The sequence below is a fragment of the Oryx dammah genome, unplaced genomic scaffold (genome assembly GCF_014754425.2).
Source record: "Oryx dammah isolate SB20612 unplaced genomic scaffold, SCBI_Odam_1.1 HiC_scaffold_11, whole genome shotgun sequence".
In the NCBI taxonomy this organism is placed as follows: Eukaryota; Metazoa; Chordata; class Mammalia; order Artiodactyla; family Bovidae; genus Oryx; species Oryx dammah.
The window spans coordinates 34025030-34038659 of NW_024070195.1; the positions used below are offsets into that span (position 1 = coordinate 34025030).

At 50.4% G+C, this 13630-nt stretch overlaps 1 protein-coding gene across 11 annotated transcripts in view; it reads right to left on the reverse strand.

The window, feature by feature from the left end:
* CUL9 (cullin 9) overlaps positions 1 to 13630 on the reverse strand; it is a 41938-nt gene that overhangs the window by 9440 nt on the left and 18868 nt on the right. For 6 of the 11 annotated variants that reach the window (XR_005722712.1, XM_040249557.1, XM_040249560.1 and 3 more), the window contains exons 18-31: positions 13289 to 13384; positions 12912 to 13087; positions 12551 to 12684; positions 12027 to 12206; positions 11734 to 11843; positions 11474 to 11656; positions 11188 to 11348; positions 10719 to 10947; positions 10434 to 10623; positions 5089 to 5234; positions 4816 to 4945; positions 4465 to 4664; positions 3818 to 4068; positions 2500 to 2845 (exon numbers count right to left, since the gene is read on the reverse strand). Coding sequence is in view for 6 of the 11 variants with exons in the window: in XM_040249557.1 (XP_040105491.1) it covers positions 2500 to 2845; positions 3818 to 4068; positions 4465 to 4664; positions 4816 to 4945; positions 5089 to 5234; positions 10434 to 10623; positions 10719 to 10947; positions 11188 to 11348; positions 11474 to 11656; positions 11734 to 11843; positions 12027 to 12206; positions 12551 to 12684; positions 12912 to 13087; positions 13289 to 13384 (2532 nt within the window). In the remaining 5 variants the exon portion in view is untranslated. Of the gene's footprint in view, positions 1 to 488; positions 2846 to 3817; positions 4069 to 4464; positions 4665 to 4815; positions 4946 to 5088; positions 5235 to 10433; positions 10624 to 10718; positions 10948 to 11187; positions 11349 to 11473; positions 11657 to 11733; positions 11844 to 12026; positions 12207 to 12550; positions 12685 to 12911; positions 13088 to 13288; positions 13385 to 13630 lie in introns of those variants that run through there. The other 5 variants (XR_005722714.1, XM_040249563.1, XR_005722715.1 and 2 more) reach the window with 5 other exon arrangements.

Below are 13630 nucleotides of genomic sequence, written 5' to 3' on the forward strand. Positions count from 1 at the left end.
CCCCCAACACCAGCCCTCATCATCCCCTCCCAACATCAGCCCTCATCATCCCCCCCCAATGTCAGCCATCATCCCCTCCCCAACATCAGCCCTCATCATCCCCTCCTGCTCAACGTCAGCCCCCCTCATCCCCTCCCCCAACATCAGCCATCATCCCCTGCCCCCCTCAACATCAGCCCTCATCATCCCCTCCCCTCTCAACTGTTCCCTCATCCCTCCTGAAGACACCAACTACGTCATGAGCACCTGAGCCTCCAAAAGACTCCATTAAGGATCCTCTCCCTCACAATGCCTACCCCCGAGCTTCCCCAAATGATGGATCCAAACCTCAGGAGAGTCCCCAGGTGGTTACATGAGGACTTTCCATGATAAGTGCTTTACTGAACTATTTTCACTCAAGTACTAAACAAAACCAACCCCTTCCTATAGTAAAACAAGCCCAGATAAGCTGGGAAGTAGAACGCAAAATCCTTTCCTGCATTCAGACCCCCAGGCCCTCGGGGCCCCTGACAGCTGTGGGGCGGAAGCACTGCCCTGCAGGACAGTGGCCAGGTCTCAGTTTGGAACCTGTTCCATGCCCGCGAGGAGCCTCTCTGCCTGGGGCTTGCCCTTGGCCTCCACTGACCCCACTGCCCAGCCACGGGGACTGTCTCCCGCCTGGACTCCCCTCCTGCCCTCGGCACCTGAGCCTCACCGCGGGAAGCTGTCCCCCACTGCTCCCGGCCCCAAGGCAGTGGCTCCTGCACTCTGCCACTGGCTCCTCTGCTGGGATGGGTTCAGCCTGCTTTGCTGAGTCCCGTTTCCCAGCTCCCTGTCTCTGTCTCTACAGGGTTGGGGTGCCCCACGCTCAGTGCCTTGGGCCTGCTCCTCTCCCCCTGGGTGATGCCGGCCAGGCTTCTGCACCTATTTCCAAATCGAAAAATCCACTGTCCACTTGCTAGTCCCACACAGGTGCCCAACAAAGTAGCTCAAACTTTACTTGACCAAAACGGATGGAATTTCCCTTCAAAAATCTGCCCTGCACCCCAACCCCAGGCCTAACATTTCCCCCAACTCCTCCTGCCAGATGCTCAGGTCAAAACCCCAGGAGCTGTTTTGATGCCCTTGTCCTCAGCCATAACCTTGTCAGCTCTACCCGACACGTGTCCCGATCTGTCCACCCCTTCACTGTCCCTAGGCTCAGTGGCCAGCACCTCTCGCCTCTTTGTACAAGTCTCTGAATCAGTGTCCCTGCCTCCACTCTTGTTCCGTCCAAGCCTTTTCTCCACACCAAGTGATCTTTTCAAAACTGGAAATCAGATCTTATTGCATCTCTGCTCAAAACCCACCAGGGCTTCCCATAAAGGCCCTTGTCTGCCAACCCAACTCAACTAGGCCCCTGTCCGCCTCCCAAATCTCTCCTTCCACTGTCCCACCACTGCGCTCACCTTCACAGAACTATTCCAAGAATTAAACGAGACAATGTTTGTAAGACAGCACAGTGGACCAGAATGAGGCCTCCATAAATATTAATTAGCTGTGGTTATTATTAGCTCTCGGGTCCTTGTCTGCCGCGGTCTCCCCACTCCCTCACGCAGCACCCAGCGCTGTGCACGCAGGAAGTCCATGACAAGCATTAGTTGAACAAAAAAGTGGAAGTGTAAAGGGAATCATTAAGAACCTGGGAACAGCGGGGCAGAGGCAACTATGTGAGAAGAGTAACTTGAAGCTGAGCAAAAGGGAAGGAGAAAAAGTACAGGTACACACGCATGCAAACGCACACGGCCCCGGTCACCCACCACTGGGGCGGCGCTGCTGAGAGAGGCGGCTAGAATTCATGGCAACAAGGGCCTTCATCCTGCTAAGTGGATGGGTGTGGGCTCTGGTCCTACAAGCTGAGAGGCAGGGGCAGGGGAGGCAGGCACTCAGCACCTGGCTTCCTGCCTCGGCCCCTCGCCACCTCAAGGGTGCCCCCTCCCCAGCTACAGCCTTCTCCGCTTGGCTTCACGGCAGCCTGACTTCCCGTACTTCCCTCTGCTTTTGTGCTTTTTTGTTTTAAATTTTTATGTTAAGTGAACGTGTACAGATAAAAGAAGTGATGACATTTTCGAATTAAAGAACCTTCAGTGGTGATAAGGAAAGCATAAACCATAGTCATCACCAATTTCCGAGCACTTCTCATTTATAAAGTGCTTTGATTCTGTACATGTGTATGTATTATCTATCGTTCTCAAATTTGGCTGAACACTAGAATCCCCTGAGGAACTTTTGTTTCACCTCTAGAGAGTCTCATTTAATTGGTCTCGGGCATACTTTGAGCACTGGGATTTTTAAAAAGTTCCCAGTGATCACAATATGCAGCAAAGACACATACCACCAGATGCTAACAACCACCCTGCAGAGTGTCAAAGCACCACTTACCGATGACAAAACCAGCTTAAGAGGGACTAAGAGACTCATCCAGCATCGCCCAGGACCAGAAGCTCCCGAGCTGCGGTGCTGCGGGGAGGAGAGCCTCACCTTACAGCAGGAGTGCTGGCAGCAGAGGGCGGGCAGGTCGTGGTCAGGCGCCAGGGGGCTGACACACACGGGGCAGTGGTCGGGGCGTGCGGGCGCGGCCTGGGCCTGGGGCACGCGCAGCCCGGCTGCCAGCAGCAGCGGCTCAGGGTCGTCGCTGTAGCTCTGCAGCAGCTGCTCGGCGCCCCAGTGGGAATGAGCCAGGAGGTGCTGTGCCACGTCGGGCTCCAGGTTCAACGTCTCCTGCACCTGCCGCACCGTCTGCTCCATCAACCCTTCCACCTCCCGGGGGCTCATGGTGCGGCCCGCAGGCAGCTGGAGGGAAGCCAGGGCAGCCACGGCTTCTGGGCTTGAGGGAGAGAGGGGTCGGTGGTCAGTCTCACTGCCCTGCTTATCCAACCTGCTGGCTGGACCCCACCCTGGCCCCCCAGTCCCCACTTGTGCATCTCCGTCCACACTTGCTGAACCAGCCTGAGGATCACCGCCCCACCGTCAGAACACAGCCTCCACAGAGCGTTTGTATGTGGGGTGGGGCTGGCGGTCACAGTGACTGAAGCACTGCTGGAATCTAGTGGGCAGGGGTCACGGTGCTAGCTGACCTGCAGTGGATACGACAATCACACTGCAGGTCCCTCCCCAAATTCTCCCAGCGTGTCTAGTGAGAGAAAGTCAAGTCTACAGCCTCATTCCTCAACGTGTGGTCTGTGGACCAGCAGCCTAAGTGTCACAGGGAGCTCTAGTGAATTTGAGAACGTGTGCGAGTGGAAGTTTGAGAAAGATGACTCTAGAAAACTCGCATTTACACACAGTATGAACAGGCATAAAAGCAGAACAACTCCTGGTGAACTGGAACTGAGGTAAAGAGCTTTAGGGTGCCAGCTAGCTAGCGGAATCCTATGGCAAAATCCTCTGGAGAACAGACTTCCTGAAAACTATTCATAGAATTTGTATGTTTCACTAAGCAGAGTGCATAGTTAGTACTCAATATGTGTCTTTCCAGTATTTCAGTTCTGCTTAGAATGAAAGACATCCAGAAAGTAGTTTATGAGTCTTGGACTCCTACCTAAGGGCTGGCTTTAGGAGTCTGGGGACAGCAAGGCCCCTTCCTGGGAAGGAAGCAAAGGGGGTGATGACGCTGGGAGAGGGGATGAGGACTAATCTCTCTCATCAGGGATGGGGAAAATGGTGCTAGAGAAAGAAAGAAATGACATGTTTTTGTTCTGGCAGCCTGGCTTTGGCACTATGACCCCTCCCGTGTCACTACAGTGCCATCCGTCCTGGGGGGCCCTGCAGCAGGGGGCACGGGGCTAGCAGTGGCTACCTCATCTTGGAGGTCTCAGAGGTCTGGCTGCCAAAGAAGGGGATCTCTGCCTGGCCCCGGCAGGGCCCTGAGGGCTCCGGGGTGGCGTACGTGAGGATCTGGGGCGAGTCATCCCGCCGTTCCACATAGCCCTGGCCCAGGAGGTGAAGAATGCAAGAGAGGACATCCGTGCTGGTACAGGCCACACCCCCGGCAATAGTGCGGCCCAGGCTTCCAGGGGGATTTGGACCCTTGTGCCAGGCCTCCAGAACCTGGATGGGAGGTGGGGAAACAGGTGGGCTGCGGTTACCCAGAGCAGCCAGCCTCCAGCTCTGCCACTTACTAGCTGCCTGACTATGGATCAGTTACTAACTCATGCCTCATTTTTCTTATCTGTTAAATGGGGATAATAATAATAGTAGAAATACCACCAACAACAATCTCATATTTCTGTGTAGATCAAATGACTTAATCGTGGAAACTCTTTAGAATAGAGCCTGGCACACAGTCGGCACTCATGTCTGGTCTCCACCTTCTAACTTCCCATCAGGAATAGAAAACCAGATGGGAATGTCACCCACCTTCCCTGTGATGACCCCTGCCTCCCACCCCACCCCCAAGCACGACTCCCTCCCCCTCCCCCCACCATCAGGGTCCCCTGTGCCTACCAGACAAACCAGCTGGTCAATGTGGAGGCCCTTCTCTCCGTGGGCTTTGAGAATACGGACAAGAAGACAGCTCAGGAGGTTCCTCTTCTGCTCTAGGGTCCGGCCTTCATCCTTCTCCACGTTCAGGTATGTCTGGGGAGGCAGCAGCCACAGGGCCTCCCCACGGGGCTGGAGCCCAGGCTCCCGGAGACGCAGCACACCTGGAACCCGCTCCCAGTCAGCACCCAAAGAGGGTAAGGGACAGACGAGTGAGGGCAAAGGGGACTCCATTCTCATCCCCTGTATCTCCCCCACCCAGAGAGCCCACCCCGGGAGCAGAGGCTCAGCCCAGCCCCACTACCTCAGACCTACCCCTAGGGGGGAAGTCTTGGCCCTCCTGCAGGGTCAAAGGGCCGCTGTCTGAGGTGAGGGGCAGGAGGGCCTGGAGCAGCAGCTCAGGGCTAAGGCCAGAGCTCTTCAGCAAAGCCTCTACTGACACCTCCTGGGCGGGAGAAACAGGGCCAGTCAGGAGCAGACAGTCAAGGCAAAGGAAAAGAAGGGACAGAAGGTGGGACAGACAGAGTTGAGGAAAACAGTGACAGACGAAGCGGAGGAGGAGACAGAGAGGCCGAGGGGCTGAGGCACCTCCGTCTGATTGAAATGCAGCAGCAGCCACATCTGCACGGTGGACACGTGCAGCGTCTGGTCCCCGAACTGCAGCTCCGCCCGGCCCAGCCACGTCCACTGCAGTCGCCGGTGTGGCCCCACGTCCAAGACCGGATGGTTCTGACCTGGGAGAGTGTCGAAGGAAGAAGTGGAGACAGCAGGGGAAGCGAGGGGTCAGGGCGGAGGCGAGCGGGTAGCATTCGCCAGGCTCCGCTAGTCTCTGTGGGGAGCAGGGCCCAGCACTCACACACAGACACACACATGCCTCATCTAGCGTCCCAAGCACAGCTCCCTCTGCGTCTGCCACAGGGGTCTGGGAGCCCACCCTGTGCCCAGCCCTGTGCTGGGTGAGCTCCACAGCGGAAACACCAGAGAGGAGAGCTGGGCTTTGCTCCCAGGGAACCTGACAGTTTTAGAGATCTGCTAGGCTGAGTCTCTGCTGCCCGCTGTGAGCCTGGGGTGTTTGCTCAGACTAGAAAGCAAGGATGCTGTCACAGGAGAGGGTATCAAAAGGAACCAGACTGGGAGGTGCTCTCTGCCCCAAGATGGGACAATGTGAACATCAAAAAAAACACACACCTGTGATGGACTGAAAAACATGAAATATTTTAAAAGCCATGAGTTCATAATGATATCTTTTATTTTTCAAAGACCTCATGGGTCATCTTTGGATGAAGCTAGAGAACCAATACATTATTTTGAAAAGTGGTTAAAAAGAGAGAGAGGAAAAGAGAATCAAGCCTTTCCTGTATAAATGGACCTTCAAGGTAACCAAAACGCTGATGAGAGAAAGGTTCCCTCTGTAGACAGAGCCTTCTGGCTAACACATGGAGAGAGGATGATGAGAGTAGAATGTCACTAGCTCCTAACCCTAATGGTAATGAGAATGAATGTCTAGCGAACAGCTGATGGGAAATTCTATATAATGTATAGATTGGACAGACAATGCTGAAATCCACTTTAACATCACACAGAAAGACAACCTCCTGAAGGAAGTACACGATACCACCTATGACATGTCCTTGCCTGAGAAAATCAACCCAGAATCTAAATAAGCTCCCACATCTGAACACCTGAATACCGGTCTTCAGGAAGGAGGCCACAGAGGACCGTGCTAGAGGACACTCGGCAGACACAGGCCAGCCTGTGGACAGCTCTGGACAACCAACCAGCCCTCCACAAACAACTCCAAGAAGGCAGGGAAACTGAGGCAGGGATCATACACCGAGGGAGACGAGAGACAGAACTCATCAAACGCAAAATGCGGGCTTCATTCGGATCCTCAATAGGCAAAAAAACCCCACAAAAAAAGCTAAAAAGCTCAAGATAATTAGGGAAACATGAATACTGACTGCATATCTGATAATATTAGGAACTACTACTAACTTCTATAAGTTTGATAATTATAGAATCCTAGCTTTTAAAAGGAGTCTTTATCTGAGGGGTGGGGAAAGTGGGTGGGGTACAGATGAAGCAAAATTGGCCATGAACTGATATGTGTTGATATACTGAAGTGTATTCTGCCTGCTTTTTGGTATGTCAAAATTTCTCACAATAAAAAGCTTTTCTAAATGAAGATGAAAATAAACCTTTCTAAAATAAAAACTGATAAAGTTTTCTAGAAATATTTCATCAATTAAGAAACTTCTAAATAATGTACTTTAGGAGGAAAACTGAATTCAGAAAGAAGGAGCAAGGCACAAAAGGAATGGTGACTTAAGCAACTGGTATGATGGTGAATCCAAACTGAATAGAACAATAACAATAATCACCAGCTGGGAGAGAAACAAAGGTACAAGATGGGGATCAGACTGGAATTAAGATTTTCTGTGGCCCTTCCATTTTTCAGGGAGATGGGAGGTGACATTAACAAGTTAAACTTACATTAAAAATATAAGCGCAATCAACTACAGAAACAGAATGCATAACTTCCAAAACTGATAGAGACAAAAAGGAATTTTAAAAAAATCCAAAATAACAGAATGCACAAAAACCCTGGGCAGAATCACATCTGTTAGTGTTCTACTGAACCTTCTTGCTTTAACTCTATGTTCTACATACTCCTGTATATATTAAATAACTAAAATTTAAAATTATAAGAAAAGTAAACCAAAAATAAAAGTCAAATGTCATTACTTATAATAACTAGACAAAAATTGATAATTCAAAAAGAGAGATTTTAGGTTGATTAGAAAACAGGTCCTAAGTATTAATATTTTAAATAAAGACACATGTCTTAAATATAAAAGGAAGTCAAAGTTAAAAGTACAATGAGGGAATTCCCTGGAGGTCCAGTGGTTAGGACTCACTGATTTCACTGCCAGGGCCCCGTTCAGTCCCTGGTTGGGGAACTGAGACCCTGCAAGCCGCAAGGGTGGCTAAAAAAAAAATCATAAAATGCTACTAGGGGAAATTCTGATGACAGTAGAATACTGGCATACTTTAAAGTACCCTGCCAACAGACTGCTTATTAACAGTAGCAAGGGAAAACATATTAATTGTACAGTGGAAAAATTAAACCACCTCTTGACCCGGCTATCAAAATTAACATTACAAACAAGGAGCAGATGGTAATCCTGTGCTTCCATGTATAATATCCTGGGAAGATATAACATCACTTAGTACCCTGGCCAGGAATGTGTAACCTGAATCCAGAAATACATAAGCTTAAAAGGAGGAATTAGGAAATTTTAAAGGATTATATCAAAATTGTGTCAATATCATAAAAGACAAAGAAAGCCTGTGGAACTGCTCCAGATTAAAGGAGACTAGACACACGACAACTAAACGCACAGGTGCTCCTGAACCAGATCCTCTCCAGGACTGAAAAAAAAAAAAAAAGACATTATGGAGTAATTGACAAAGCTGGAATATGGAAACTAGATTAAAAGTATTATATGAATGTTAAATATTTGAAAGTAATAAATGGAGTGCTGGTTTCATAAAAGAACTTTTTATTCTTAGGAAATGTATATTATTTACAGGCAAAGAGCCAACATATAACCGATGGTTCATGAAAAAAGTATACATACATATACATTTACAGACATGTATATGTACACAAAGAGCAAATTAAAAAAGCAAATGGAGCACAACGTTAACAACAGGTAAACTTGGATGAAGAGTTAATGAGGACTTCCCTGATGGTCCAGTGATTGAGAATCTGCCTGTCAATGCAGAGTACAAGGGTTCAATCCCTGGTCTGGGAAGATTCCATATGCCTTGGGGCAAACAAGCCGTAACTACTGAGCCCACGCGTGGCAACTCCTGAAGCCCTCGTGCCTAGAGCCTTTGCTTCACAATGAGAAAAGCTACCACAATGAGTAGCCTGCATACCGAAACTAGCAGCAGACCCTACTCACTGCAACTAGAGAAAGCCTGTGCACAGCAGCAAAGATCCAGTGCAGCCTAAAATAAATAAATTTAAAAAGAAGAGTTTACCAGTGTTCTTTATATTATTCTTACAATTTTTTCCATAAATTTAAAATTATTTCCAAACTAAACAATTTTCAAGTAAAAGGACAACTGAATTTTATACTTAAAATGGCTAAAATGGCCAAGTATGGTAGTCATATTTTACCACAATTAAAGAGACCTAAAATAATGATCAAGCCAAAAGAAAATAGTAAAAGGATAGAAATAGACATACTAGAAAGATACCAATCAAAGAAAGCTGGTATACCATTAATACCAGATAAAACCAGACCTTAAGAGAAAAAACTTCACTAGAAAGAAAGATGGTTATTTCATCACAATAAGGCTTAACTGACCATGAAGACTCTAAATCTACATAGTCCACTATGTGGTAGCCACTCACCACATGTGGCTATTTAACATTAAACTCTAAAGTACATAAAATTCAATACTGAGTTCCTCAGTCACACTAGTCCCATTTCAAGTGCTCAATAGATATGAATGGCTGTCATTTTTGACAGCACAGAAAAGAACTTTTCCATCATTGCAGAGAGTTCTATTATATTGCTATATAAAGTTCTATCTATTATTATCTACTGTTAAATGATTTTAACCTTGAATCTGATAACATAGTCAAAAAATATATAAAGTAAAACTGACATGACTAGAAGTTTAAAACTTCTCTATTGTAATGGTAAATTTTAGCATACTTCTCTTAAGTAGTAAATCAAGCAAACAAAAATGAGTAAGGATAGAGATTTCCACAACACAATTAACAAGGTCAATTTAGAGGAATAAATAGAATCCTATATCTATTGGTTGAAGAGTACACATTCTTCTTCATCACACACAGAACACTTATAAAATCTGATCACCTACTAGGCCATGAAATAAGTCTCACTAAATGCAAAGATTCAGAATCACAGAAATCACCTTCTTTGGCCACAGGGAATGAAGGTTAAAATCTAAACCAAAAGATGACTAGCAAAAAAAAAAAAAAAAAAAAGTTTGAAAACTTAAAAATATATAATATAATTCCAGAAAACTAATAAATCAAAGAAATAAAATGGAAATTAGAAAATTCTTAGAACTAAACAATAATCAAGTACTACATGATAAAAACTTATGTGACATCCCAAATATCCATAATTCATGCAGTGGAACGTGAATCAGCAATGCAAAAGAACAAAGTTAATGATGTAACTGGCAACCTGAAAAGCTCCCACAGACATTACGTCCAGTGAGAGAAATCAGACACTGCAGAATACATACTCTATGATTCCATCTGTATGATGTTTAAATTAAAGGCAGAAACCTATGATGACAAAAGGGAGAATAGCAATTTCTCCTGAAAGAAGATACTGACTAGAAAGGGGACATGAAGGAGGAAGCCTTCTGTTGTGCTGGAAATGTTCTATATCTTGATCGGGTAAGGGGACTGCTTACAGGAGGGCATACGGACATAAATTTTATTAAGCTATAATTAAGATTTGTGTACTTCATTGAATACTAACTCTACCTCAATTTAAAAAAAAAACAACTCTTCAAAACAAAACAAAAACCAAGAACTTACTGAATGCAGCTAAAGCAATGTCGATAGGAAATAAACAGCCTTAAATACTTTCATTTGAAAACCAGAAGTCTGAAAAGACTAAAAATTAAGCATACAACTTGACGTTAAAAAAGGAAAAACAGAGCAAGTTCATACAAAGTTGAAGAAAATCAGAGAGAAATTAATGAAGATCTAACCCACACTTCTCCACCCTTCCTTCCCTAGCGATGCTTCTATCTAGAGACCACTTTGCTTCCTATCTACGCATTCCTGTCCAAAGATCCTCTCTCCTCCTCCTCTCTGAGATGCCACCCCAAATCTCACCCCAATCTCCAACTGCCTGTCCCTATCTCCTCACTCTGGTTGTAGAAACTGGAGAAGCGGTCAAGGGCATCACAGAATTCTGTGGGAAGGCACTTTCTGGGATGGTACAGGTAGCAGAGAGGGGAGACCGGCCAGCAGCGTGGTGACAGGACCAGTACAGAAACTGTTGGACTTGGATCTTCGATAAAGAGCTCTTTCTCGGCCTCCTCTTCCTCCTCTTCCTCCTGAGAGATAGAAGGATTCCAAGGGCTCTTGGGCTCTCTTCTTTGGTCCACATTCTCCTGCTTGCCTATTCTCCCACTCTTTCCCTTGCTCTTACCTCCTCTTCTTCCAGGCCCTGTTCCTCCTCGTCCTCCTGCTCCAAGAACAGCTTGTCTAGCTGCTGGAGCTGGTATGCGTGGAACTGGCGCTGCAGCTCCTCGGAGGTGCTCAGGCTCCGCAACATCTGCTGGGGAAGGCGGTTGGGGAAACAAAGGCCGATCTGCTCCAGCACAGCCCCCTCCAGCCAGCTCGAGCCCAAGCTCAGGAGACGGTCCGCCATGTAGTGCCTGCAGCGTGCACAGCCCAGCCGAGCCTCAATGTGGGCGCTCGGCAGGGCATCCCACTCCAGAAGATAGGCCCCATGTTGCAGCCTGCCTCATCCTCCCCGTCCCCAGGGCCAGGGCCATCTCTGCATCTTAACCTCACCTCCCCACTGCACCTCCCTTGCCTTGCCTCTAAGACTCAGGTCTCCCCCCACCCTCAGACTCTAGGCCTCACACACCCTGCCTCTCCAGATTTGCACTCACTGGTAGAAGTGCTCAAAAGTCGTGGCGAGCTCCAGGCCAGAGAGGACCATGATGGGCTCCAGGTGCCACTGGAGCCGCCCCAGCACTTCCACTCCAGGGGTTCCACCCGTCAGGCCACTCTGGATCTGCTGGTCAATGTGCCGGGCAAACTGCTCACTCATCTAGGGGCAACGGAAAGGGCAGGAGCAAACCATGAAGAGGGAGCAGAGTTTCGGGGGTGGGGGGAGGAAGGAGATGAAAGGGCAGAGCAGAAGGGGCCAGGGAGGCTGCTGGGCCCAGCACTCACGTGGGCAGCAGTGAGGAAAGACTGCTGCAGCAAGGCGCCAGAGAAGCCGCTGCGCAGGGCCAGCGTGAAGGCCGCCCGGGGCCCGAAGAGCTCCAAGCCTGCCCTCTGCAGGCGCTCGTAGAGTTTACAGTAGCGGGGCACGAAGTCCGGGGCCCTCCAGGCTGCAGCCAGGAACGTGCTGACCTGCAGAGATGGGAAATCACAGCCCAGGGGCCGCCCAGCAGCCTCAGCCCTGCCCCGACCTCAGCCCCGCTGCCTACCTGCTCCTGTACCACACTCAGCCAGCACTGCGTTATGTTCCTCAGGCTGCTGCTTGGAAGAACGGGGGAAGGCCCAGGGCTCCGGTCCCGACCTTTACTGCTCTTGCTGGCTGTGGACACAGAGGGCAAAGGAACATGCTCATCTCAGTTGCTGGGTGAGTCCCAGTGTCCGGGGAACTCAGCCCCGGGAAGGCCCATGGTGAAGCAGAAAGGAAGAATAAAACCCAGGAGAGAGGAACCAGACAGCACCGCCACCCGGATTCTTCATTCAGCTGGCCACGGCTGGGACTCACGGGGCCGGGCGGGTGGCTCAGGAGAAGGTCCGGGAGGAGGCTCCACGTGCACCAGCAAGTGGCAAAGGCGACGCACACGGGAGGCAAAGGACGCGGCTCTACCCCGGGGGTTCCGGGAGCTCTCCCTCTGCTCCAAGTACTGATCCAGCAGCCACCCCAGGGAGCTCACACCTTCCGCATCTACAAGAAGACAGGTCAGGAACAGGCCTCCATGGGGGATGAAATGGAGAACCTGGGAGAAGCAAAGGGGAGAAGCAACTGCACGGAAAGGATTTGGGGGTGGCAGGGCCCTAGTCCTCCCCTCACCAAGGTCTGCTTCCGCTGGAGTCTGGGGACATGGGGTGGGGAGGATTCAAACACCAGAGTCCCAGGGAGCAGTCCCTGGGGCGGGGCAGAGAGGACACTGAGGTGACAGGCCTTCAGGGACAGAGACAGGAACCAAGAGAGCCAAGAGCATCAACTCCGATCAGCCCTGGGGAAGACTTCAAGGAGCAGGTTAGCGGGGCCGGGGTTGGGGCAGTTACCCGGGCAGGTGATGTTCTGCACCAGGGGGCTGACCAGGGCCTCCCAGCAGGTCTTGCCCAGCGCCTGGGCGGCCTCTTCATCAGGGAGGAAGCGATCTGCAAAATTCTGCTCGTGACGCAAAACCCTGTTCAGTCTGGGGACAAAGAACGTCTGGTCAAGGATTAAAGACATCCCCAGGCCTCCATCCACATGCGCTCCACTCTCAATTGCCCTGGATGAGCTGGTCCTTCACCTTGCCCCCTACCACACACTTCTGGCCTCTGCTCCGCTCCCTCCTCCGGTTGCTGCTTGATCCTTCAAACTCTGCTCCCCTTCTCCCCCTAATAACCGTATCTCCTTGGCTGCACCCTGCCCACCTACCTGGGACAGAGCTGGAGGAGGCGCTTGCGGTCCTCCGCGATGTCCTGGCTCCAGGCTTGGGCCCGAATGGTGTAGAAGAGACATGTACGGCGACACAGCTGCTCTCGGAACAGCGGCCAGAAAGTGGGCTTGGGGCCGAGGACCTCCACACCCCGAACCCGGGTGTCAATGCCGCCCTGCAAGGGACAGTTCTCACCCCCTCGGCTCCCTGGAGGCACTCCCGCCTCTCTGGAACTCAGCAGGCTCCTGGGCCACACACGGCAAGCAGACAGAGGACGACCCTTGACCTAAGCCTGGCCCCCAACACTGGAGAACCAGCCGCTAGGGAGAGCCTTTGCTTCCTCCTGGACCCCATGCCCTCATGTCCCCCAGCCCACCTGCTGGCAGCGCTTTATGCGGATCTGGATGACGGGCCAGACACGGCTCAGGTTCTCCAGGAGGACCACCCGGCTGGCGGAGGGCATCACGTTCACCTGGCGGGGTGGGGAGAAGAGGTAGAGACAGGAGTGGAGCCGGAAGACTGTTGACAGCAGCCGAGTTTGTGAGGGTGTGCGCCCCTCACCTCTCCCATCCCGCGCCTGTGGATCTATGCACCTCCACAGCCCTGACCCCACTCTCGCAGCTTATAGAGCAGTGCCTGCCTGGGAGGAAGGGATGTGGGAGCTCTGCGGGCACTGGGTCCACCTGATAAGGCCGCCGGGACCAACAGGAGGATGGCA